The sequence below is a fragment of the Salmo salar genome, chromosome 26, assembly GCF_965601325.2.
Source record: "Salmo salar chromosome 26, fSalSal1, whole genome shotgun sequence".
NCBI lineage: Eukaryota > Metazoa > Chordata > Actinopteri > Salmoniformes > Salmonidae > Salmo > Salmo salar.
Genome location: NC_138316.1, coordinates 46,832,045 through 46,856,370, shown reverse-complemented (window position 1 = coordinate 46,856,370; position 24,326 = coordinate 46,832,045). Strand labels below are relative to the sequence as shown.

Here is a 24,326-nt window from a genome sequence, read left to right as displayed (position 1 = left end):
TTAGTTAGTTAGGTAATCATTTTGTCAGTCAGTGAGTGAGTTAGTTAGTTAGTTAGTTAGGTCATCATTTAGTCAGTCAGTCAGTCAGTCAGTCAGTCAGTCAGTCAGTCAGTCAGTCAGTCAGTTAGTTAGTTAGTTAGTTAGTTAGTTACTTAGTTAGATACTTAGTTAGTTAGTTAGTTAGTTAGTTAGTTAGTTAGTTAGTTAGTTAGTTAGTTAGTTAGTTAGTTAATCATTTAGTCAGTCAGTCAGTTAGTTAGTTGGTTAGGTAATCATTTAGTCAGTCAATCAGTTAGTTAGGTAATCATTTAGTCAGATAGTGAGTTAGTTAGGTAATCATTTAGTCAGTCAGTCAGTTAGTTAGTTAGTTAGTTAGGTAATCATTTAGTCAGTCAGTCAGTTAGTTAGTTAGTTAGCTAATTATTTTGTCAGTCAGTTAGTTAGTTAGTTAGGTAATAATTTAGTCAGTCAGTCAGTTAGTTAGGTAATCATTTAGTCAGTCAGTGAGTTAGATTTTAACTAGGGCCCAGAGTTATTCCTTCCTGGTCCAGTAACATGGTCAGGAACAACTCCTGGCCCTAACCAGAACCATTCAAAGGGGACTGTGCTTTAGTTAGTTAGTTAGTTAGTTAGGTAATCATTTAGTTAGTCAGTCAGTTAGTTAGGTAATCATTTAGTCAGTCAGTGAGTTAGTTTGTAGGTAATCATTTTGTGAGTTAGTTAGGTAATTATTTAGTCAGTCAGTCAGTTAGTTTGTTAGGTAATCATTTAGTCAGTCAGTTAGTTAGTTAGGTAATCATTTAGTCAGTCAGTGAGTTAGTTTGTAGGTAATCATTTTGTGAGTTAGTTAGGTAATTATTTAGTCAGTCAGTCAGTTAGTTAGTTAGGTAATCATTTTGTCAGTCAGTTAGGGAGTTAGTCGGGTAATTATTTAGTCAGTCAGTCAGTTAGTTAGGTAATTATTTAGTCAGTCAGTGAGTTAGTTTGTAGGTAATCATTTTGTCAGTCAGTTAGTTAGTTAGTTAGTTAGGTAATCATTTAGTCAGTTAGTGAGTTAGTTAGTTAGTTAGGTAATCATTTAGTCAGTCAGTGAGTTAGTTTGTTAGGTAATCATTTTGTCAGTCAGTTAGTGAGTTAGTTAGTTAGGTAATCATTTTGTCAGTCAGTGAGTGAGTTAGTTAGTTAGTTAGTTAGGTCATCATTTAGTCAGTCAGTCAGTCAGTCAGTCAGTCAGTCAGTCAGTCAGTCAGTCAGTCAGTTAGTTAGTTAGTTAGTTAGTTAGTTACTTAGTTAGATACTTAGTTAGTTAGTTAGTTAGTTAGTTAGTTAGTTAGTTAGTTAGTTAGTTAGTTAGTTAGTTAGTTAATCATTTAGTCAGTCAGTCAGTTAGTTAGTTGGTTAGGTAATCATTTAGTCAGTCAATCAGTTAGTTAGGTAATCATTTAGTCAGATAGTGAGTTAGTTAGGTAATCATTTAGTCAGTCAGTCAGTTAGTTAGTTAGTTAGTTAGGTAATCATTTAGTCAGTCAGTCAGTTAGTTAGTTAGTTAGCTAATTATTTTGTCAGTCAGTTAGTTAGTTAGTTAGGTAATAATTTAGTCAGTCAGTCAGTTAGTTAGGTAATCATTTAGTCAGTCAGTGAGTTAGATTTTAACTAGGGCCCAGAGTTATTCCTTCCTGGTCCAGTAACATGGTCAGGAACAACTCCTGGCCCTAACCAGAACCATTCAAAGGGGACTGTGCTTTAGTTAGTTAGTTAGTTAGTTAGTTAGTTAGTCAGATAGTTAGTTAGTTAGTTAGTTAGTTAGTTAGTTAGTTAGTTAGTTAGTTAGTTAGTTAGTTAGTTAGTTAGTTAGTTAGTTAGTTAGGTAATCATTTAGTCAGTCAGTCAGTCAGTCAGTCAGTCAGTCAGTCAGTCAGTCAGTCAGTCAGTCAGTCAGTCAGTTAGTTAGTTAGTTAGTTAGTTAGTTAGTTAGTTAGTTAGGTAATCATTTAGTCAGTCAGTTAGTTAGTTGGTTAGGTAATCATTTAGTCAGTCAATCAGTTAGTTAGGTAATCATTTAGTCAGATAGTGAGTTAGTTAGGTTATCATTTAGTCAGTCAGTCAGTTAGTTTGTAGGTAATACTTTTGTCAGTCAGTGAGTTAGTTTGTTAGGTAATCATTTAGTCAGTCAGTTAATGAGTTAGTTAGGTAATCATTTAGTCAGTCAGTCAGTTAGTTAGGTAATCATTTAGTCAGTCAGTGAGTTAGTTTGTAGGTAATCATTTTGTGAGTTAGTTAGGTAATTATTTAGTCAGTCAGTCAGTTAGTTAGTTAGGTAATCATTTTGACAGTCAGTTAGGGAGTTAGTCAGGTAATCATTTAGTCAGTCAGTGAGTTAGTTTGTAGGTAATCATTTTGTCAGTCAGTTAGTGAGTTAGTTAGTTAGGTAATCATTTTGTCAGTCAGTGAGCGAGTTAGTTAGTTAGTTAGGTAATAATTTAGTCAGTCAGTGAGTTAGTTAGTTAGTTAGTTAGTTAGTTAGGTAATCATTTAGTCAGTCAGTTAGTTAGTTTGTTAGGTAATCATTTAGTCCGTCAGTTAGTGAGTTAGTTAGATAGTTAGGTAATCATTTAGTCAATCAGTCAGTCAGTCAGTCAGTGAGTTAGTTGGTTAGTTAGTTAGTTACTTAGTTACTTAGTTACTTAGTTACTTAGTTAGTAATCATTTAGTCAGTCAGTGAGTTAGTTAGTTAGGTAATCATTTAGTCAGTCAGTGAGTGAGTGAGTGAGTGAGTGAGTGAGTGAGTGAGTGAGTGAGTGAGTGAGTGAGTGAGTGAGTGAGTGAGTGAGTGAGTGAGTTAGTTAGTTAGTTAGTTAGTTAGTTAGTTAGTTAGTTAGTTAGTTAGTTAGTTAGTTAGTTAGTTAGTTAGTTAGTTAGTTAGTTAGTTAGTTAGTTGGTTAGTTAGTTAGTTAGTTAGTTAGTTAGTTAGTTAGATAATCATTTAGTCATTCAGTTAGTGAGTTAGTTAGTTAGATAGTTAGGTAATCATTTAGTCAGTCAATGAGTTTGTTAGGTAATCATTTTGTCAGCCAGTTAGTTACGTAATCATTTAGTCAGTCAGTTAGTGAGTTAGTTAGATAGTTAGGTAATCATTTAGTCAGTCAGTGAGTTAGTTAGTTAGTTACTTAGTTACTTAGTTACTTAGTTAGTTACTTAGTTAGTTAGGTAATCATTTAGTCAGTCAGTGAGTTAGTTAGGTAATCATTTAGTCAGTCAGTGAGTGAGTGAGTGAGTTAGTTAGTTACTTAGTTAGTTAGTTAGTTCGTTTGTTAGTTAGTTAGGTAATCATTTAGTCAGTCAATGAGTTTGTTAGGTAATCATTTTGTCAGTCAGTTAGTTAGGTAATCATTTAGTGAGTCAGTTAGTTAGTTAGTTAGATAGTTAGGTAATCATTTAGTCAGTCAGTGAGTTAGTTTGTTAGGTAATCATTTTGTCAGTCAGTTAGTTATTTAGTTTGTTTGTCCATGAGGTTCTGAGCTCAGTTGAATGCTTTATCTTCTCCTCTCAGGCAACACCGTTGTCCTGAGGCGTAAATTCTCTGCCTCTAACTTCTGGGATGACTGCAGGAAACACAAGGTGACTGTGATCCAGTACATAGGAGAGATCATGAGGTACCTCTGTAACTCACCCAAGGTACTGGAACACATGCCTCCTGTTACTTTCATCATTCAGACCATTAAAGACCAAAAATAAATGGGCTGGTAGTATTAAATCACTAATCAATGTAAACCAAATACCTGTACATCCTATCCTCTCTCCTCTCCACTCCTCCTCTCTCCTCCTCTCTTCACCTCTATCCTCTCTCCTCTCCGCTCCTCACCTCTCTCTGATCCTCACCTCTTCTCTCCTCTCCTCTCCTCTTCTCTCCTCACCTCTCCCCACCTCTTCTCTTCTCTCCTCCCCTCTCCCCTCCTCTCCTCTCTTCTCCTCTCCTCTCCTCTCCTCTCCTCTCCTCTCCTCTCCTCTCCTCTCCTCTCCTCTCCTCTCCTCTCCTCTCCTCTCCTCTCCTCTCCTCTCCTCTCCTCTCCTCTCCTCTCCTCTCCTCTCCTTTCCTCTCCTCTCCTCTCCTCTCCTCTCCTCAGAAAGATAATGACAGGCATCACAAGGTACGTCTGGCCCTGGGTAACGGGCTTAGAGCAGACACCTGGTCAGAGTTCCTGCAGCGTTTTGGTGACGTCCGTATCTGTGAATGTTATGGAGCCACCGAGGGACACGTCGGCTTCATGAACTACATCGGGAAAGTCGGAGCGATCGGCAAAGAGCATTTTCTTCATAAAGTGAGACTACTGTCTGGGACAATAATGGCTCCTGTGTTCCAAATATCAGCCTATTCCCTTTATAGTGCACTACTTTCAACCAGGGTCAATAGGGCTCTGGTCAAATGTAGCGCACTATATAGGGAATAGGGTGCCGTTGGGATGCAGACACTGAGCTTCTGAGAAAGACTACCTTGTTTCTATTCCTGACAGTCTATGTGAGATGTATTATGTCAGTGTGATGAAGTGTGTCAGGACACTGTTCTGTATGGAAACTCAAGTAGAAGTAGAACATCTTTGTTTTCTGGTGGCACGATACTACCTTCATTGTTATTAGATGCTCGTATTACATAGCTATTACATAGGTATTACTCTCCATACATACATTACACTACATACATACATTACACTACATACAGTAGATACATTACACTACATACATACATTACACTACATAGATACATTACACTACATAGATGCATTACACAGATACATTACACTACATAGATACATTACACTACATAGATACATTACACTACATAGATACATTACACTACATAGATGCGTTACACAGATACATTACACTACATACATCTATTACACAACATACATACATTACACTACATATATACATTACGCTACATACATACATTACACTACATAGATACACTACATACAGTAGATACATTACACTACATACATCCATTACACAACATACATACATTACACTACATATATACATTACACTACATATATACATTACACTACATACATACATTACACTACATAGATACATTACACTACATATATGCATTACACTACATATATACATTACACTACATATATACATTACACTACATATATACATTACGCTACATACATACATTACACTACATAGATACACTACATACAGTAGATTCATTACACTACATACATCCATTACACAACATAGATACATTACACTACATACAGTAGATACATTACACTACATAGATACATTACACTACATACAAACATTACACTACATAGATACATTACACTACATACATACATTATACTACATACAGTAGATACATTACACTACATAGATACATTATACTACATACATACATTATACTACATACAGTAGTTACATTACACTACATAGATACATTACACTACATAGATACATTACACCACATTCATACATTACACTACATAGATGCATTACACTACATACAGACATTACACTACATAGATACAATACACTACATACAGTATATACATTACACTACATAGATACATTACACTACATAGATGCATTATACTACATAAAGTAGATACATTACACGTCATAGATACATTACACTACATAGATGCATTATACTACATAAAGTCGATACATTACACTTCATAGATACATTACACTACATAGATACATTACACTACATACAGTGGATACATTACACTACATACAGTAGATACATTACACTACATAGATACATTATACTACATAAAGTAGATACATTACACTACATAGATACATCATTTACATTTACATTTACGTCATTTAGCAGACGCTCTTATCCAGAGCGACTTACAAATTGGTGCAATCACCTTATGATATCCAGTGGAACAACCACTTTACAATAGTACATCTATATATTTTTTGGGGGGGGAGGGTTAGAAGGATTACTTTATCCTATCCCAGGTATTCCTTAAAGAGGTGGTGTTTCAGGTGTCTACGGAAGGTGGTGATTGACTCCGCTGTCCTGGCGTCGTGAGGGAGCTTGTTCCACCATTGGGGTGCCAGAGCAGCGAACAGTTTGGACTGGGCTGAGTGGGAATTGTGCTTCCATAGAAGTAGGGAGGCGAGCAGGCCAGAGGTGGATGAACACAGTGCCCTTCTTTGGGTGTAGGGCCTGATCAGAGCCTGAAGGTATGGAGGTGCCGTTCCCCTCACAGCTCTGTAGGCAAGCACCATGGTCTTGTAGCAGATGCGAGCTTCAACTGGAAGCCAGTGGAGTGTGCGGAGGAGCGGGGTGACATGAGAGAACTTGGGAAGGTTGAACACCAGACGGGCTGTGGCGTTCTGGATGAGTTGTAGGGGTTTAATGGCACAGGCAGGGAGCCCCGCCAACAGTGAGTTGCAGTAATCCAGACGGGAGATGACAAGTGCCTGGATTAGGACCTGCGCCGCTTCCTGTGTAAGGCAGGGTCTGCGAATATTGTAGAGCATGAACCTACAGGATCAGGTCACCGCCTTGATGTTAGCGGAGAAAGACAGGGTGTTGTCCAGGGTCACGCCAAGGCTCTTAGCACTCTAGGAGGAGGACACAATGGAGTTGTCAACCGTGATGGCGAGATCATGGAACGGGAAGAGCTCCCGGGGAAGGACTGCATACATTACACTACATATATACATTACACTACATAGATACATTACACTACATAGATACATTACACTACATATATTCATTACACTACATAGATACATTACACTACATACAGTAGATACATTACACTACATACAGCAGATACATTACACTACATAGATACATTACACTACATACATACATTACACTACATAGATATATTAGACTACATAGATACATTACGTACATACATTACACAGATACATTACACTACACATATACATTACACTACATGGATACATTACACTACATAGATACATTACATTACATACATACATTACACAGATACATTACACTACATAGATACATTACACTACATAGATACATTACACTACATAGATACTGTCACGACTGTCTAGGACCAGTGGAGAGGTGGAATCAGGAGCAGGAGACAGAGGGCCGGAGCAACGGTGTTTTAATAATATTATTGACACGCAATAGCCATAGGGCACCAGGCGCGTGGCGAAGTCTGCCAGGGGAAAAACACCTCCCCAAAAAAGCGCACTGGAAACGAAAGCGCACGGGGCGCAGCCCGGCAATAATAATCTACAATAACAATTTATAATCACAACTGTCCTGAGTGGACAATAAACAATCCCGCACGAGAACCCCAACTGAAAATACACACTAAATAACCCCCCACTAATGACAAACACAAAACAGGTGCGAGATAGACAGACAGACAAAACCAAAAGACACAGAAACAACGATCGGTGGCAGCTAATAGGCCGGCGACAACGACCGCCGAGCGCCGCCCGACCGAGGAGGGGCGCCACCTTCGTTACATACTGTGACAGTACCCCTCCCCTGACGCGCGGCTCCAGCCGCGCGCCGACGCCGGCCTCGGGGACGGCCCGGAGGGCGAGGCGCCGGCCGATTCGGACGGCGACGGTGGAATTCTTGTAGCATAGGTGGATCTAGAATGTCCGCCGCCAGAACCCAGCACCTCTCCTCCGGACCGTACCCCTCCCAGTCCACGAGGTACTGCAGGCCCCCGACCCGACGTCGGGAGTCCAGGATGGCTCGGACTGTGTACGCCGGGGCCCCCCCGATGTCCAGGGGGGGCGGGGGGACCTCCAGCACCTCATCGTCCTGCAGTGGACCAGCTACCACTGGCCTGAGGAGAGACACATGAAACGAGGGGTTAATACGGTAATATGAAGGGAGTTGTAACCTGTAACACACCTCGTTTATCCTCCTCAGGACTTTGAACGGCCCCACAAACCGCGGACCCAGCTTCCGGCAGGGCAGGCGGAGAGGCAGGTTCCGGGTCGAGAGCCAGACTCTGTCCCCCGGATTATACACGGGGGCGTCACTGCGGTGGCGGTCAGCGCTCACCTTGTGACGTTCACCAGCCCTCCTTAGGCACACCTGGACACCATTCCAGGTCTCCTGAGAGCGCTTCACCCATGCATCCACCGCAGGAGCCTCCGTCTGGCTCTGTTGCCATGGCACCAGGACCGGCTGATACCCCAATACCACCTGGAAGGGTGATAGGTTGGTAGAGGAGTGGCGCTGAGAGTTCTGGGCCATCTCGGCCCATGGCACGAACTGCGCCCACTCCCCTGGCCGGTCCCGGCAATACGACCGCAGGAACCTGCCCACATCCTGGTTAATGCGCTCCACCTGCCCATTACTCTCGGGGTGGAACCCCGAGGTCAAGCTGACCGAGACCCCCAGCCTCTCCATAAACGATCTCCACACCCTGGACGTGAACTGGGGACCCCGATCAGATACGATGTCCTCGGGCACCCCATAGTGCTGGAAGACATGGGTGAACAGGGCCTCCGCGGTTTGCAGGGCCGTAGGAAGACCGGGCAAAGGGAGCAGACGGCAGGACTTAGAGAACCTGTCCACAACGACCAGGATCGCCGTATTACCCTGGGACGGCGGGAGATCCGTGAGGAAATCCACCGAGAGGTGAGACCAAGGCCGCTGTGGAACGGGGAGGGGCTGTAATTTCCCTCGAGGCAGGTGCCTAGGAGCCTTGCACTGAGCGCATACCGAACAGGAAGAGACATAACGCCGAACATCCTCAGCCAAGGTGGGCCACCAGTACCTTCCCTTCAGGCCCCGCACTGTCCGTTCCACCCCAGGATGACCCGAGGAGGGTAGAGCGTGGGACCATCGGATCAGACGATCGCGGACACCAAGCGGAACGTATTTCAGGCCCACGGGACATTGAGGAGGAGTGGGTTCTGACCGACCCGCCCGCTCGATGTCCGCATCCACCTCCCATACCACCGGTGCCACCAGACAGGAGGCGGGGAGTATGGGAGTGGGATCGATGGTCCGCTCCTCGGTGTCGTAGAGACGCGACAGTGCGTCAGCCTTCCGGTTCCGGGAACCTGGAATGTACGAGAGGGTAAAGTGAAACCTCGTAAAAAACATGGCCCACCTTGCCTGACGGGGATTAAGCCTCCTCGCTGCCCGAATATACTCCAGGTTACGGTGGTCGGTCCAGATGAGAAAAGGGTGACGTGCCCCCTCAAGCCAATGTCTCCACACTGTCAAAGCCCTGACCACGGCTAACAGCTCCCGGTCCCCCACATCATAGTTGCGCTCCGCCGGGCTCAGCTTCTTAGAAAAGAAGGCACATGGGCGGAGCTTCGGAGGAACGCCCGAGCGCTGCGATAGCACAGCTCCTACCCCAGCCTCGGACGCGTCCACCTCCACTATGAATGGCAAGGAGGGGTCCGGATGCGCCAGGACAGGTGCATTGGTAAACAGAACCTTCAGACGATGGAAGGCTCTGTCCGCCTCTGCTGACCATCGTAGCCGCACCGGCCCCCCCTTCATCAGTGAGGTAATGGGAGCCGCCACCTGACCAAAACCCCGGATAAACCTCCGATAATAATTAGCGAACCCCAAGAACCGCTGCACCTCCTTCACAGTGGTTGGGGTGGGCCAATTACGCACAGCCGTCACGCAGTCACACTCCACCTCTACCCCCGAGGTGGAAATGCGATATCCTAGAAATGAGACGGCTCGTTTGAAGAACTCGCATTTCTCAGCCTTGACGTATAGGTTATGCTCCAGCAGCCGCCCAAGCACTTTACGCACAAGGGACACATGCTCGGCGCGTGTGGCGGAGCAAATCAGGATGTCATCGATGTACACCACCACACCCTGCCCGAGCATGTCCCGAAGGACCTCGTCCACAAAGGATTGGAAGACAGCGGGAGCGTTCTTTAACCCATACGGCATGACGAGGTACTCATAATGGCCCGATGTGGTACTAAATGCGGTTTTCCACTCGTCTCCATCTCGGATACGCACCAGGTTATATGCGCTCCTGAGATCTAATTTCGTGAAGAAGCGCGCCCCGTGAAATGACTCCACTGCCGTAGCAATGAGAGGTAGCGGGTAACTGAAACCCACTGTGATAGCATTTAGACCTCTATAGTCAATGCACGGGCGCAGACCTCCCTCCTTCTTCTTCACGAAAAAAAAACTCGAGGAGACGGGGGACTTAGATGGCCGAATGTATCCCTGTCTCAAGGATTCAGTGACGTATGTATCCATAGCCACTGTCTCCTCCTGAGACAGAGGATAGACGTGACTCCTAGGAAGAACCGCGTCGGCCTGGAGGTTTATCGCACAATCCCCTCGTCGATGGGGGGGTAATAGAGTCGCCTTCGTCTTACTGAAGGCGATAGCCAAATCGGCATACTCTGAGGGAATGTGCACGGTGGAGACTTGGTCTGGACTCTCCACCGTAGTCGCACCGATGGAAACTCCTATGCACCTACCTGAGCACTCCCTCGACCACCCCGTAAGAGCCCTCTGTCTCCACGAAATCTGCGGGTTGTGCGTGGCTAGCCAGGGGATTCCCAGTACCACCGGAAACGCTGGGGAGTCAATGAGGAACAGGCTGATACGCTCCTCATGACCCCCCCACGTCTGCATAACCAGTGGCACTGTGACCTCCCCTACTTGGCCTGACCCTAGCGGTCGACTATCTAGGGCGTGCACAGGGAAGGGGTGGTCCAGCTGAACCAGGGGAATCCCTAACCTCTTCGCTAACCCACGGTCCATAAAACTCCCAGCTGCACCTGAATCGACTAGTGCCTTATACTGGAAGTGAGGGGAAAAATCAGGAAAACAAACAGAGGTGTACATGTGGTCGACAGGGGGCTCTGGGTGTGGCTGGTGCGGACTCACCTGGGGGTTCGAAGTAGTGCTCTGCCTGCCCTCCGAACTCCCGGGGGGACCACTCCAGCACCGGTCCACAGTGTGTCCTCTGCGTCCACATCGGGTGCAGGAGAGACCCCCCCCTCCGGTCCTCCTCGACGCAGTCCCCCCTATCTCCATGGGCTGTGGAGCGGGGGGACTGGGAGGCGGAACGAACAGGCCCCGACTGGAACGTCCCCGGGAAGCCAGCAGGTTGTCCAGTCTAATGGACAAATCCACCAGTTGGTCTAAGGTGGAGGTGTTGTCCCTACAGGCCAGCTCCCGGCGGACGTCCTCGCGAAGGCTACACCTATAGTGGTCTATCAAGGCCCGCTCGTTCCACCCCGATCCAGCGGCGAGAGTCCGGAATTCTAGGGCGAAATCCTGAGCGCTCCTCGTCTCCTGTCTCAAGTGGAATAGCCGCTCACCCGCCGCCCTGCCCTCCGGGGGATGATCGAAAACCGCCCGGAAGCGGCGGGTGAACTCAGGGTAGTCGCCCCGAGCCGAGTCTGGGCCATCCCAGACCGCATTGGCCCATTCCAGGGCTCGACCCGTGAGACAGGAGACGAGGACGCTCACTCTCTCTTCGTCGGAAGGGGGGGGGCGGACGGTCGCCAGGTATAGTTCCAATTGGAGCAAAAACCCCTTGCACCCAGCGGCCGTCCCATCGAACTCCCGGGGAGGAGTAATCCGGATACCACCGGCGGCCGCTTCAGGGGGTGTGTGTAGGGGCGCAGGGTGAGGGACCGGAGCTGGTCCAGCTGGGGAAGCACCTCTCTTCCAGTTCTCCAACCGGGCCAACACCTGGTCCATGGCCGAGCCGAGGCGGTGGAGGAGGCTGGCGTGTTGAGAGACCTGCTCAGCCATGGACGGCGCTTCTGCTCCTGCTGACTCCATATTCGGTGCGGGATTCTGTCACGACTGTCTAGGACCAGTGGAGAGGTGGAATCAGGAGCAGGAGACAGAGGGCCGGAGCAACGGTGTTTTAATAATATTATTGACACGCAATAGCCGTAGGGCACCAGGCGCGTGGCGAAGTCTGCCAGGGGAAAAACACCTCCCCAAAATAAGCGCACTGGAAACGAAAGCGCACGGGGTGCAGCCCGGCAATAATAATCTACAATAACAATTTATAATCACAACTGTCCTGAGTGGACAATAAACAATCCCGCACGAGAACCCCAACTGAAAATACACACTAAATAACCCCCCACTAATGACAAACACAAAACAGGTGCGAGATAGACAGACAGACAAAACCAAAAGACACAGAAACAACGATCGGTGGCAGCTAATAGGCCGGCGATGACGACCGCCAAGCGCCGCCCGACCGAGGAGGGGCGCCACCTTCGTTAGATACTGTGACAGATACATTACACTACATAGATACATTACACTACATACACACATTACACTACATAGATACATTACACTACATAGATACATTATACTACATACACACATTACACTACATAGATACATTACACTACATAGATGCATTACAGTACATAGATGCATTACACTACATAGATGCTTTACACTACATACATTATACTACATACATACATTACACTACATACAGTTGAAGTCGGAAGTTTACATACACTTGCAAAAATTCCCAAAAATGGCTTTAGAAACTTCTGATAGGTTAGTTGACATAATTTGAGTCAATTGGAGGTGTATCTGTGGATGTATTTCAAGGCCTACCTTCAAACGCAGTGACTCTTTGCTTGACATCATGGGAAAATCAAAAGAAATCAGCCAAGACCTCAGAAAAAAATGGTAGACCTCCACAAGTCTGGTTCATCCTTGGGAAAAATTTCCAAATGCCTGAAGGTACCACGTTCATCTGTAAAAACAGTAGTACGCAAGTATAAACACCATGGAACCACGCAGCCGTCATACCGCTCAGGAAGGAGATGGCTTCTGTCTCCTAGAGATTAACGTACTTTGGTGCGAAAAGTGCAAATCAATCCCAGAACAACAGCAAAGGACCTTGTGAAGATGCTGGAGGAAACAGGTACAAAATAATCTATATCCACAGTAAAACGAGTCCTATATCGACATAACCTGAAAGGCCGCTCAGCAAGGAAGAAGCCACTGCTCCAAAACTTCCATGAAAAAGCCAGACTACGGTTTGCAACTGCACATGGGGACAAATATTGTACTTTTTGGAGAAATGTCCTCTGGTTTGATTTAACAAAAATAGAACTGTTTGGCCATAATGACCATCGTTATGTTTGGAGGAAAAGGGAGGAGGCTTGCTAGCCGAAGAATACCATCCTAGGCATTCCCTGTGGCTCAGTTGGTAGAGCATGGTGTTTGCAATGCCAGCATGATGGTAGAGCATGTGGGTTCGATTCCCACGGGGGTCCAGTACAAAACAAACAAACAAAAAAAATCCCAACCGTGAAACACGGGGTGGCAGCATCATGTTGTTGGGGTGCTTTGCTGCAGGAGGGACTGGTGCACTTCACAAAATAGATGGCATCATGAGGAAGGAAAATTATGTGGATATATTGAAGCAACATCTCAAGACATCAGTCAGGAAGTTAAAGCTTAGTTGCAAATGTATCTTCCAAATGGACAATGACCCCCAAGCATACTTCCAAAGTTGTGGCAAAATGGCTTAAAGACAATGAAGTCAAGGTATTGGAGTGGCCATCACAAAGCCCTGACCTCAATCCTATAGAACATTTGTGGGCAGAACTGAAAAAGCGTGTGCGAGCATGGAGGCCTAAAAATCTGACTCAGTTACACCAGCTCTTTCAGGAGGAATAGGCCAAAATTCAACCAACTTATTGTGGGAAGCTTGTGGAAGGCTTGACCTAAGTTAAACAATTTAAAGGCAATGCTACCAAATACTAATTGAGTGTATGTAAACTTCTGACCAACTGGGAAAGCTGAAATAAATGATTCTCTACTATTCTGACATTTCACATTCTTAAAATAAAGTGGTGATCCTAACTGACCTTAGACAGGGCATTTTTACTAGGATTAAATGTCAGGAATTGCAGAAAAAACTGAGTTGTAATGTATTTGGCTAAGGTGTATGTAAACTTCTGACTTCAACTGTACAGTCGTAGCCAAAAGTTTTGAGAATGACACAAATATTAATTTTCACAAAGTCTGCTGCTTCAGTTTGTATGATGGCAATTTGCATATACTCCAGAATGTTATGAAGAGTGATCAGATGAATTGCAATTAATTGTAAAGTCCCTCTTTGCCACGCAAATTAACTGAATCCCCGACAAACATTTCCACTGCATTTCAGCCCTGCCACAAAAGGACCAGCTGACATCATGTCAGTGATTCTCTCGTTAACACAGGTGTGAATGTTGACGAGGACAAGGCTGGAGATCACGCTGTCATCTGATTGAGTTTGAATAACAGACTGGAAGCTTCAAAAGGAGGGTGGTGTTTGGAATCATTGTTCTTCCTCTGTCAATCATGGTTACCTGCAAGGAAACACGTGCCGTCATCATTTCTTTGCACAAAAAGGGCCTCACAGGCAAGGATATTGCTGCAGGGTAAGATTGCACCTAAATCAACCATTTATCGGATCATCAAGAACTTCAAGGACAACGGTTCAATTGTTGTGAAGAAGGCTTCAGGGCGCCCAAGATAGTCCAGCAAGCGCCAGGACCATCTCCTAAAGTTGATTTAGCTGTGGGATCGGGGCACCACCAGTACAGAGCTTGCTCAGGAATGGCAGCAGGCAGGTGTGATTGCATCTGCACGCACAGTGAGGCGAAGACTTTTGGAGGATGGCCTGGTGTCAAGAAGGGCAGCAAAGAAGCCACTTCTCTCCAGGAAAAACATCAGGGACATATTGATATTCTGCAAAAGGTACAGGGATTGGACTGCTGAGGACTGGGGTGAAGTCATTTTCTCTGAGAAATCCCCTTTCCGATTGTTTGGGGCATCCGGGAAAAAGCTTGTCCGGAGAAGACAAGGTGAGCGCTACCATCAGTCCTGTGTCATGCCAACAGTAAAGCATCCTGAGACCATTCATGTGTGGGGTTGCTTCTCAACCAAGGGAGGGGCTCACTCATAATTTTGCCTAAGAACACAGCCATGAATAAAGAATGGTACCAACACACCCTCCGAGAGCAACTTCTCCCAACCATCTAGGAACAGTTTGGTGATGAACAATGCCTTTTCCAGCATGATGGAGCACCTTGCCATAAGGCAAAAGTAATAACTAAGTGGCTCGGGGAACAAAACATCGATATTTTGGGTCCATGGCCAGGAAACTCCCCAGACCTTAATCCCATTGAGAACTTGTGGTCAATCCTCAAGAGGCAGGTGGACAAACAAAAACCCACAAATTCTGACAAACTCCAAGCATTGATTATGCAAGAATGGGCTGCCATCAGTCAGGATGTGGCCCAGAAGTTAATTGACAGCATGCCAGGGTGGATTGCAGAGGTCTTGAATAGAAGGGTCAAAACTGCAAATATTGACTCTTTGCATCAACTTCATGTAATTGTCAATAAAAGCCTTTGACACTTATGAAATGCTTTTAATTATACTTCAGTATTCCATCGTAACATTTGACAAAAATATCTAAAGAAGCAGCAAACTTTGTGGAAATTAATATTTGTGTCATTCTCAAAACTGTTGGCCACGACTGTACATACATTACACTACACAGATACATTACACTACATAGATACAGTACACTACATACATACATTACACTACATACATACATTACACTACATAGATATATTACACTATATACGTACATACATTACATTGATACGGTGTAGATAGATGCATTACATTGCATAGATGTATTACACTACATAAAGTGGCTTGCGAAAGTATTCAGCCCCTTGGCATTTTTCCTATTTTGTTGCCTTACAACCTGGAATTGATTTTTGGGTGGTTTGTATCATTTGATTTACACAACATGCCTACCACTTTGAAGATGCAAAATCTTTTTTATTGTGAAACAAACCAGAAATAAGACAAAAAACAGAAAACTTGAGCGTGCATAACTATTCACCCCCCCAAAGTCAATACTTTGTAGAGCCACCTTTTGCAGCAATTACAGCTGCAAGTCTCTTGGGGTATGTCTCTATAAGCTTGGCACATCTAGCCACTGTGATTTTTGCCCATTCTTCAAGGCAAAACTGCTCCCGCTCCTTCAAGTTGGATGGGTTCCGCTGGTGTAAAGCAATCTTTAAGGCATACCACAGATTCTCAATTGGATTGAGGTCTGGGCTTTGACTAGGCCATTCCAAGACATTTAAATATTTCCCCTTAAACCACTCGAGTGTTGCTTTAGCAGTATGCTTAGGGTCATTGTCCTGCTGGAAGGTGAACCTCCGTCCCAATCTCAAATCTCTGGAAGACTGAAACAGGTTTCCCTCAAGAATTTCCCTGTATTTAGCGCCATCGATCATTCCTTCAATTCTGACCACTTTCCCAGTCCCTGCCGATGAAAAACATCCCCATAGCATGATGCTACCAGTACCATGCTTCGCTGTGGGGATAGTGTTCTCGGGGTGATGAGAGGTGTTGGGTTTGCGCCAGACATAGTGTTTCCCTTGATGGCCAAAAACCTACATTTTTGTCTCATCTGACCAGAGTACCTTCTTCCATATAATTAAGCAATGGCTTTTTTCTGGACACTCTTCCATAAAGCCCAGCTCTGTGGAGTGTACGGCTTAAAGTGGTCCTATGGACAGATACTCCAATCTCCACTGTGGAGCTTTGCAGCTCCTTCAGGGTTATCTTTGTTATCTTTGTTGCCTCTCTGATTAATGCCCTCCTTGCCTGGTCCGTGAGTTTTGGTGGGTGGCCCTCTCTTGGCAGGTTTGTTGTGGTGCCATACTCTTTCCATTTTTTAATAATGGATTTATTGGTGCTCCGTGGGATGTTCAAAGTTTCAGATATTTTTTTATAACCCAACCCTGGTCTGTACTTCTCCACAACTTTGTCCCTGACCTGTTTGGAGAGCTCCTTGGTCTTCATAGTGCCACTTGCTTGGTGGTACCTCTTGCTTAGTGGTGTTGCAGACTCTAGGGCCTTTCAGAACAGGTGTATATATATTGAGATCATGTGACAGATCGTGTGACACTTAGATTGCACACAGGTGAACTTTATTTAACTAATTATGTGACTTCTGAAGGTAATTGGTTGCACCAGATCTTATTTAGAGGCTTCATAGCATAGGGGGTGAATACATATGCACTCACCACTTTTCAGTTTTAAATTTGTTTTGATAAAAGTAATTTCTTCCATTTCACTTCACCAATTTGGACTATTTTGTTTATGTCCGTTACATGAAATCCAAATAAAAATCTATTTCATATTACAGGTTGTAGTGCAACAAAATAGGAAAAACGCCAAGGGGGGGTGAATACTTTTGAAAGGCACTATACAAGCGTTATACTATGTACATGCATTACACTACATATATGCATTACACTACATAGATACATTACACTACATATATGCTTTACACTACATATATGCATTACACTACATCGACACATTACACTACATATATGCTTTACACTACATATATGCATTACACTACATAGATACATTACACTACATATATGCTCTACACTACATAGATGCATTACACTACATAGATACATTACACTACATATATGCATTACACTACATAGATACATTACACTACATATATGCTCTACACTACATAGATGCATTACACTACATAGATGCATTACACTACATATATGCATTACACTACATAGATGCATTACACTACATAGATACATTCAACTACATAGACATATTACACTGTATATGTACATACATTGTTATTATTTGACCCTGCTGGTCATCTATGAACATTTGAACATCTTGGCCATGTTCAGTTATAATCTCCACCCAGCACAGCCAGAAGAGGACTGGCCACCCATTATAGCCTGGTTCCTCTAGGTTTCTTCTTAGGTTTCGGCCTTTCTTGGGAGTTTTTCCTAGCCACTGTGCTTCTACACTTGCATTGCTTGCTGTTTGGGGTTTTAGGCTGTGTTTCTGTACAGTACTTTGTGACATCAGCTGATGCAAGAAGGGCCTTATAAATAGATTTGAGTGAGTGATTGATATGGTGTATCATTGTTTTCTATTGTTATGTGTGTTGTCTGTCTGTCTGTCTGTCTGTCTGTCTGTCTGTCTGTCTGTCTGTCTGTCTGTCTGTCTGTCTGTCTGTCTGTCTGTCTGTCTGTCTGTCTGTCTGTCTGTCTGTCTGTCTGTCTGTCTGTCTGTCTGTCTGTCTGTCTGTCTGTCTGTCTGTCTGTCTGTCTGTCTGTCTGTCTGTCTGTCTGTATGTGTGTTCGCAGGCAAGCTTCTCCTACGCTCTGATTCAGTATGACACAGAGAGAGAGGAACCTGTCAAAGACTCCAGAGGTTTATGTATCAAAGTCCCTAAAGGTGAGAACACACACATATACACACACACACACACACACACACACACACACACACACACACACACACACACACACACACACACACACACACACACACACACACACACACACACACACACACACACACACACACACACACACACACACCCCCCCCCCTATTCACACAGACACCCCATTACTTGTTGTTTTGGTCCTCAGGAGAAACTGGATTGCTGGTTGCCAAGATTACGGTGCAGACTCCGTTCAGTGGCTATGCTAATAACCAGCAGCAGACAGACAGGAAGAAGCTGAGAGATGTGTTTGTTAAGGGAGATCTGTACTTCAACAGTGGAGACCTGCTGAGGATCGACCACGAAGGCTTTATTTACTTCATGGACCGCATTGGAGACACCTTCAGGTCAGAAACGCTTTAGCTGTTTTACTTTAGTAGTTATCAACTAAAGGTTTAATAATGAGCTGGGTTTAATACTATAGATGTAATGTTATTGTCCTGTCCTGTCAATCACCTGCAGGTTGAGTTATGAGCTGGGTTTCTCTAGGTTTCTTCCTTCCTGGAAGTGTTTGCAGTCTGCTTCTGCTTGCTCTTTGTGTTCTAGGCCAGGCTACTGTCTGAATTAATTTGATATGAGTTAACATCCAGGTGGAAAGGAGAGAACGTGGCCACCACGGAGGTGACTGAGCACCTGATCATGGTGGAATGTATCGAAGAAGCCAACGTCTACGGTGTCAAGGTTCAAGGTGATTTTGCATTTCAGTCATTTAGCAGATAATCTTATCCAGAGGTAGCTAGGTTCATTTAACAGACTCTCTTATCCAGAGGTAGCTAGGTTCATTTAGCAGACTCTCTTATCCAGAGGTAGCTAGGTTCATTTAACAGACTCTCTTATCCAGAGGTAGCTAGGTTCATTTAGCAGACTCTCTTATCCAGAGGTAGCTAGGTTCATTTAACAGAGTCTCCTATCCAGAGGTAGCTAGGTTCATTTAACAGACTCTCTTATCCAGAGCGACTTACAGTCACCTCATTAAACATATCTTTTTTATAGAATAGTTTTATTCATAGGATGTTTTATATACACTACACACAGTTGACATAGTATATATAGCTACATATAACAATACACACCTACACACCTACAACACACACAGTCACATCATTGTGTAGTTATTAACCCAGTGTGTTCTTCTCATGTTGGCTGTGAAGGACCAGGACTTTAAAGGGGGAGAATTTAAAATCAATGGGAATTTCTGAAAATGTATTAAAGTCAGCTGTCTCTCTTGGTGATCCTGCTTTGTGACGTACCCCACAGGACACGAGGGGAGGGTTGGAATGGCAGCGGTCAAACTGAAAGATGACATGGAGTTTGACAGTAAAGCCACACTGGAGCACGTCAAGACCTGCCTGCCCAGCTACGCTAGACCACGCTTCATACGCATACAGGTGATCCCGTGGGAATAATGTTCAAATTACAATCATCGTCATGATACCTTTTATTTACAAAGCGCTTAAAGCTACCATCTGGGATATGTTGAAGAGATTCCCTGATCCCAGATTGTACTTTTTTAAAGATTTTCTCAAAACGCTTAAGATTCATAAAACATACATTTTAACGTAATTTATTTTATTTTAAAAATCCCAGAATTCCTTGGCTGTCACTGGAACGTTCAAGCAGATGAAGGTGAAGCTAGCCGAAGAGGGATTCAACCCATCCGTGATGCAGGATCGATTATACTACCTGGAGGACAGTAAGGGATACATCCCCATGACACAGGAGATGTACCAGTCTATTTCTGATGGAAAGATACACTTATGATTGATTTTCTTTTACAGATTTTCTAACTGTTAATCTCTTATTTTACAATTAACTGTCAAATTATTCACTGTTGTGTTTAAATGAAAGGGAGCAAAATACTAATGTCAAAGACCAAGTATTAACATTTTGTGCATTTTATGACTATTGAGAGAAAAAAAAAAAATGAAAACTGAACATTTTATGGAACATTATTAAATAAATAAATCTAGATTGATTTTGTAATAAATACTAAAGACATATTGTGTATCTATCTGAGATGTGTGGCTGTGTCACTTAAAAAAATGATATCTGATAAAAAATAATAAATAAAAGACCTCAGAGCTCTGCCATCTCTGCACCCTGAAATCACAAAGGTGTTTGTGGGAAACATTTGGTAGGGAGACTACAGGGTCGTATGCATCGGGAACCAAATGGAAGAAAACGGATTGGACCAAGGTGGGACTACCTGAACTTGTACAATAAGAAACATTCATTTTCATTTTCCATTGCAAAACATTTTGCTACGGTGTGCCTAATGAATATGACCCAGGAGCTAACCTTGGCTACAGTAGAGCAGGAAAGTTAGTGGTATCTATTGTAGTCACAGAGGAACAAGACCAACAGCTGAGTCTCCTACACCCAGAGGAGGACCAGGGATTTGGGGAGATCTGAGCTTTGGGGCGATCTGAAGTCCCCTGACAGGGCAGCACACCTGGTAGCGCCCACACTGCACCCACAGGTGGCAGAAACTGGGCAAGCTGTAGAACTTGGTGAGCTTTCTCAGGACCCGTTTTCCCAGCTGGTTGGAATTGGTTGGAGAAGGCCACTCTGGGATCTGAAAGAGGCCTGAGGGGCTTGGGCCTGAGGAGAGACGCCTGAGCTGGGTGTCATTTAGGGGGGGGATGAGGTCTGGGTCTTTATGTCCAGGCTGCGAGTCCGTGACAGAGCTAGAGAGAGGCTTAGAAAGGGGATCAGTGTTATGACCAAACAGGGGCCCAATGGGGCCAGGTAAGGGCTCACTGCTGCAGCTCAGAGAGCGTACTCTCCTCCTCGACCTGTTCTCAGACCCTTTATCCATCCAGAATGGTGGTTGTGGTCTAAATCCAGTCTTATCACTGTCCAAGTGGAGCTGTGGTTGGACCCTCTGAACTCTGAAGGCAGAAGTACAGGGGATATCTTTAGGGCCGACTCTGGCTCCTGTCTCTGGGTCCTGGCTGGTCTGGGCCTGGCTGGTCCCGAGCTCTCTGGATCCTGTCTTGGGGCTGGTCTGTGTTGTGCCGGCCTCTAGCTCTTTGGATCCTGTCTTGGTGCTAGTGTGTGTCTGGCCGGCCTCCAGCTCTTTGGATCCTGTCTTGGGGCTGGTCTGTGTCGGGTCGGCCTCCAGCTCTTTGGATCCTGTCTTGGGGCTGGTCTGTGTCGAGCCGGCCGCTAGCTCTTTGGATCCGGTCTTGGGGCTGGTCTGTGTCGGGCCAGCCTCCAGCTCTTTGGATCCTGTCTTGGGGCTGGTCTGTGTCGGGCCAGCCTCCAGCTCTTTGGATCCTGTCTTGGGGCTGGTCTGTGTCGGGCCGGTCTCTTGCTTTTTGGGTGTTTTTAGTGTTTCATCCTCTGTGTCACTGATGGCCTTTTCAATCTCCTTTGGTTTCCTAGTCATGAGAGAGGCAGCCAAGCCCTCTGCCGCTGCTGTTGTGTGATTCTCCGAATCACTGTTTGTCTCTGACAGCTTTTCAACAGTTTTTCTGACTGGAGACTGCTGCTCCTCCATGTTACTGACCGCCTGTTTTTCGGCCTCCTCGGCCAGAAGGTCGGCGGCCATTTTGTGAATGATGTTCCAGTCCCTGATGATGTCCTCTGAGGTGGTCAGCTGTGACGTCACGGTGAAGCGGATGATGCGTTTCCTATCGATGTCGGCGTGGACAAGGTACATGGTGCCGGACCACGTCAGTCGCCGTAGCAACTCCTGAGTCAGAGCATTCCCTTCCTGAGAGAGATGGAGGGTGAGTCAGAGAGAGAGGGAAGGGGGGGAGAGAGAGAGGGGTAGACAGAGAGAGGGGGGAGACAGGGAGAGAGAAGGGGGAGAGAGAGAGAGATTTGACAGTTGAGAGATACCTATGATTGGCCCTTTTCTCATTGACGTAAGTTTAAGGAGAGGCAGTGCGACTTGAGTTGGGTTCAATACTTAGGCCGGGATTCAATCCAAATCAGCTTGGAGTTTTGTTCAATACTTAAGCCCGGATCTAATCCAGTCAGGTTGGAGTTGGGTTCAATGCTTAGGCCGGAATTCAATCCATTCAGGTTGGAGACAATGCTGCTTTTAAAGGCAATGTTCCCACGTTAGCAGAGACCTCATTTAAATGCTGCATATGTAGACTCAACCAGAAATAACCTTTAAGTGGAGCATTGTCCAAAGACTGTGATCGGATTGAATCCTAGCCTTAGAGGTGGGTTGGGCACACCCAGGTTATCCACGTGAAGGAATGATCTCTATCAGTGTTCTGCCCTTCACCTTGAGCAGCATAATAACACACATACCTGTTACCCGACAGGCTTAAACAGACAATGACTGACTTTTGAACTACTGGCTGTGATAGCAGTTGACCTCTAAGCTGTACATTGCCATGAACAAGCCCTGTCAATCATTATCCAGCTCAGAGCAACTAACTGACTTCTGACCTATACAGTGTTGGAATCGGCTAAACTTTGATCATTGAGGTTGTAAATTAATGATATGAAATGAAAGAGACTGGGTGTTATGTTAGAAGTTAATGGTTCTCTGAAGAAAGACAGGGCTTCGGAATGTATTGGGGGGATGAGAGGAGAGCAATGTGTGAAACAGGGGAGACAGATGGAGATCTGTTGATTAGATGAAGGAGGGCTTGAGGTCAGGATGTGAGGACAGATTCTCTTAAGACAGTAATAAAGGTTTGTTGTCCTGTTACCGTTTTTCATTCGCTTCCTGTAGAGCCATAAACTGTAAGGATTGGAGAGAGGGAGTGTCTTAAGTAGGATGTATATAACTGATGGAGAGAAATGTTTTGCTGTCTGATTTCAGCTGTACAGAACCTTTGGGAAAGATTAAACTTGGTTAAAGCTTCTCTAGTGTCCGTGAGTTATTTACTCAGAAAAATAAGAACCTAACAGGCTACATGCAGACAGTTATGGACTAGGCTACATGGTAATACACTATATGACTGTACAGACTCCTGTCTCTATGACTGTACAGACTCCTGCCTCTAATGGTAATAAACTATATGACTGTACAGACTCCTGTCTCTAATGGTAATACACTATATATAGCTGATGTTCTGAAAGAGCTGCAAAATCTGGACCCCTACAAATCATCCTGGCTAGACAATCTGGACCCTTTCTTTCTAAAATTATCTGCCGAAATTGTTGCAACCCTTATTACTAGCCTGTTCAACCTCTCTTTTGTGTTGTCTGAGATTCCAAAGATTGGAAAGCAGCTACGGTCATCCCCCTCTTCAAAGGGGGGTACACTCTTGACCCAAACTGCTACAGACCTATATATATCCTACCCTGCCTTTCTAAGGTCTTCGAAAGCCAAGTCAACAAACAGATTACTGACCATTTCGAATCCCACCGCATCTTCTCCGCTACGCAATCCGGTTTCAGAGCTGGTCATGGGTGCAACTCAGCCACGCTCAAGGTCCTAAACGATATCGTAACCGCCATCGATAAGAAACAGTACTGTGCAGCCGTATTCATTGACCTGGCCAAGGCTTTCGACTCTGTCAATCACCACATCCTCATCGGCAGACTCAATAGTCTTGGTTTCTCAAATGATTGCCTCGCCTGGTTCACCAACTACTTCTCTGATAGAGCTCAGTGTGTCAAATCGGAGGGCCTGTTGTCCGGACCTCTGGCAGTCTCTATGGGGGTGCCACAGGGTTCAATTCTTGGGCCGACTCTCTTCTCTGTACAAATCAATGATGTCGCTCTTGCTGCTGGTGAGTCTCTGATCCACCTCTACGCAGACGACACCATTCTGTGTACTTCTGGCCCTTCTTTGGACACTGTGTTAACAACCCTCCAGACGAGCTTCAATGCCATACAACTCTCCTTCCGTGGCCAACAACTGCTCTTAAATAAAAGTAAAACTAAATGCATGCTCTTCAACCGATCGCTGCCTGCACCTGCCCGCCCGTCCTGCATCACTACTCTGGACGGTTCTGACTTGTGGACAAATATGTGGACAACTACAAATACCTAGGTGTTTGG

The 24,326-nt window shown here is 44.9% G+C and overlaps 1 protein-coding gene across 1 annotated transcript in view; it reads left to right on the top strand.

Moving 5' to 3' along the window:
- LOC145864280 (long-chain fatty acid transport protein 2-like) overlaps positions 1 to 23,182 on the top strand; it is a 45,886-nt gene extending 22,704 nt beyond the window's left edge. Inside the window, exons 4-10 of the mRNA XM_082969782.1 lie at positions 3,551 to 3,675; positions 4,125 to 4,319; positions 18,211 to 18,301; positions 18,499 to 18,697; positions 18,941 to 19,038; positions 19,608 to 19,738; positions 19,938 to 23,182. Of these exons, the coding sequence (XP_082825908.1) occupies positions 3,551 to 3,675; positions 4,125 to 4,319; positions 18,211 to 18,301; positions 18,499 to 18,697; positions 18,941 to 19,038; positions 19,608 to 19,738; positions 19,938 to 20,111 (1,013 nt within the window). The 3' untranslated portion in view covers positions 20,112 to 23,182. The remainder of the gene's footprint in view (positions 1 to 3,550; positions 3,676 to 4,124; positions 4,320 to 18,210; positions 18,302 to 18,498; positions 18,698 to 18,940; positions 19,039 to 19,607; positions 19,739 to 19,937) is intronic.
- The last annotated feature ends 1,144 nt before the right edge of the window (positions 23,183 to 24,326 follow it).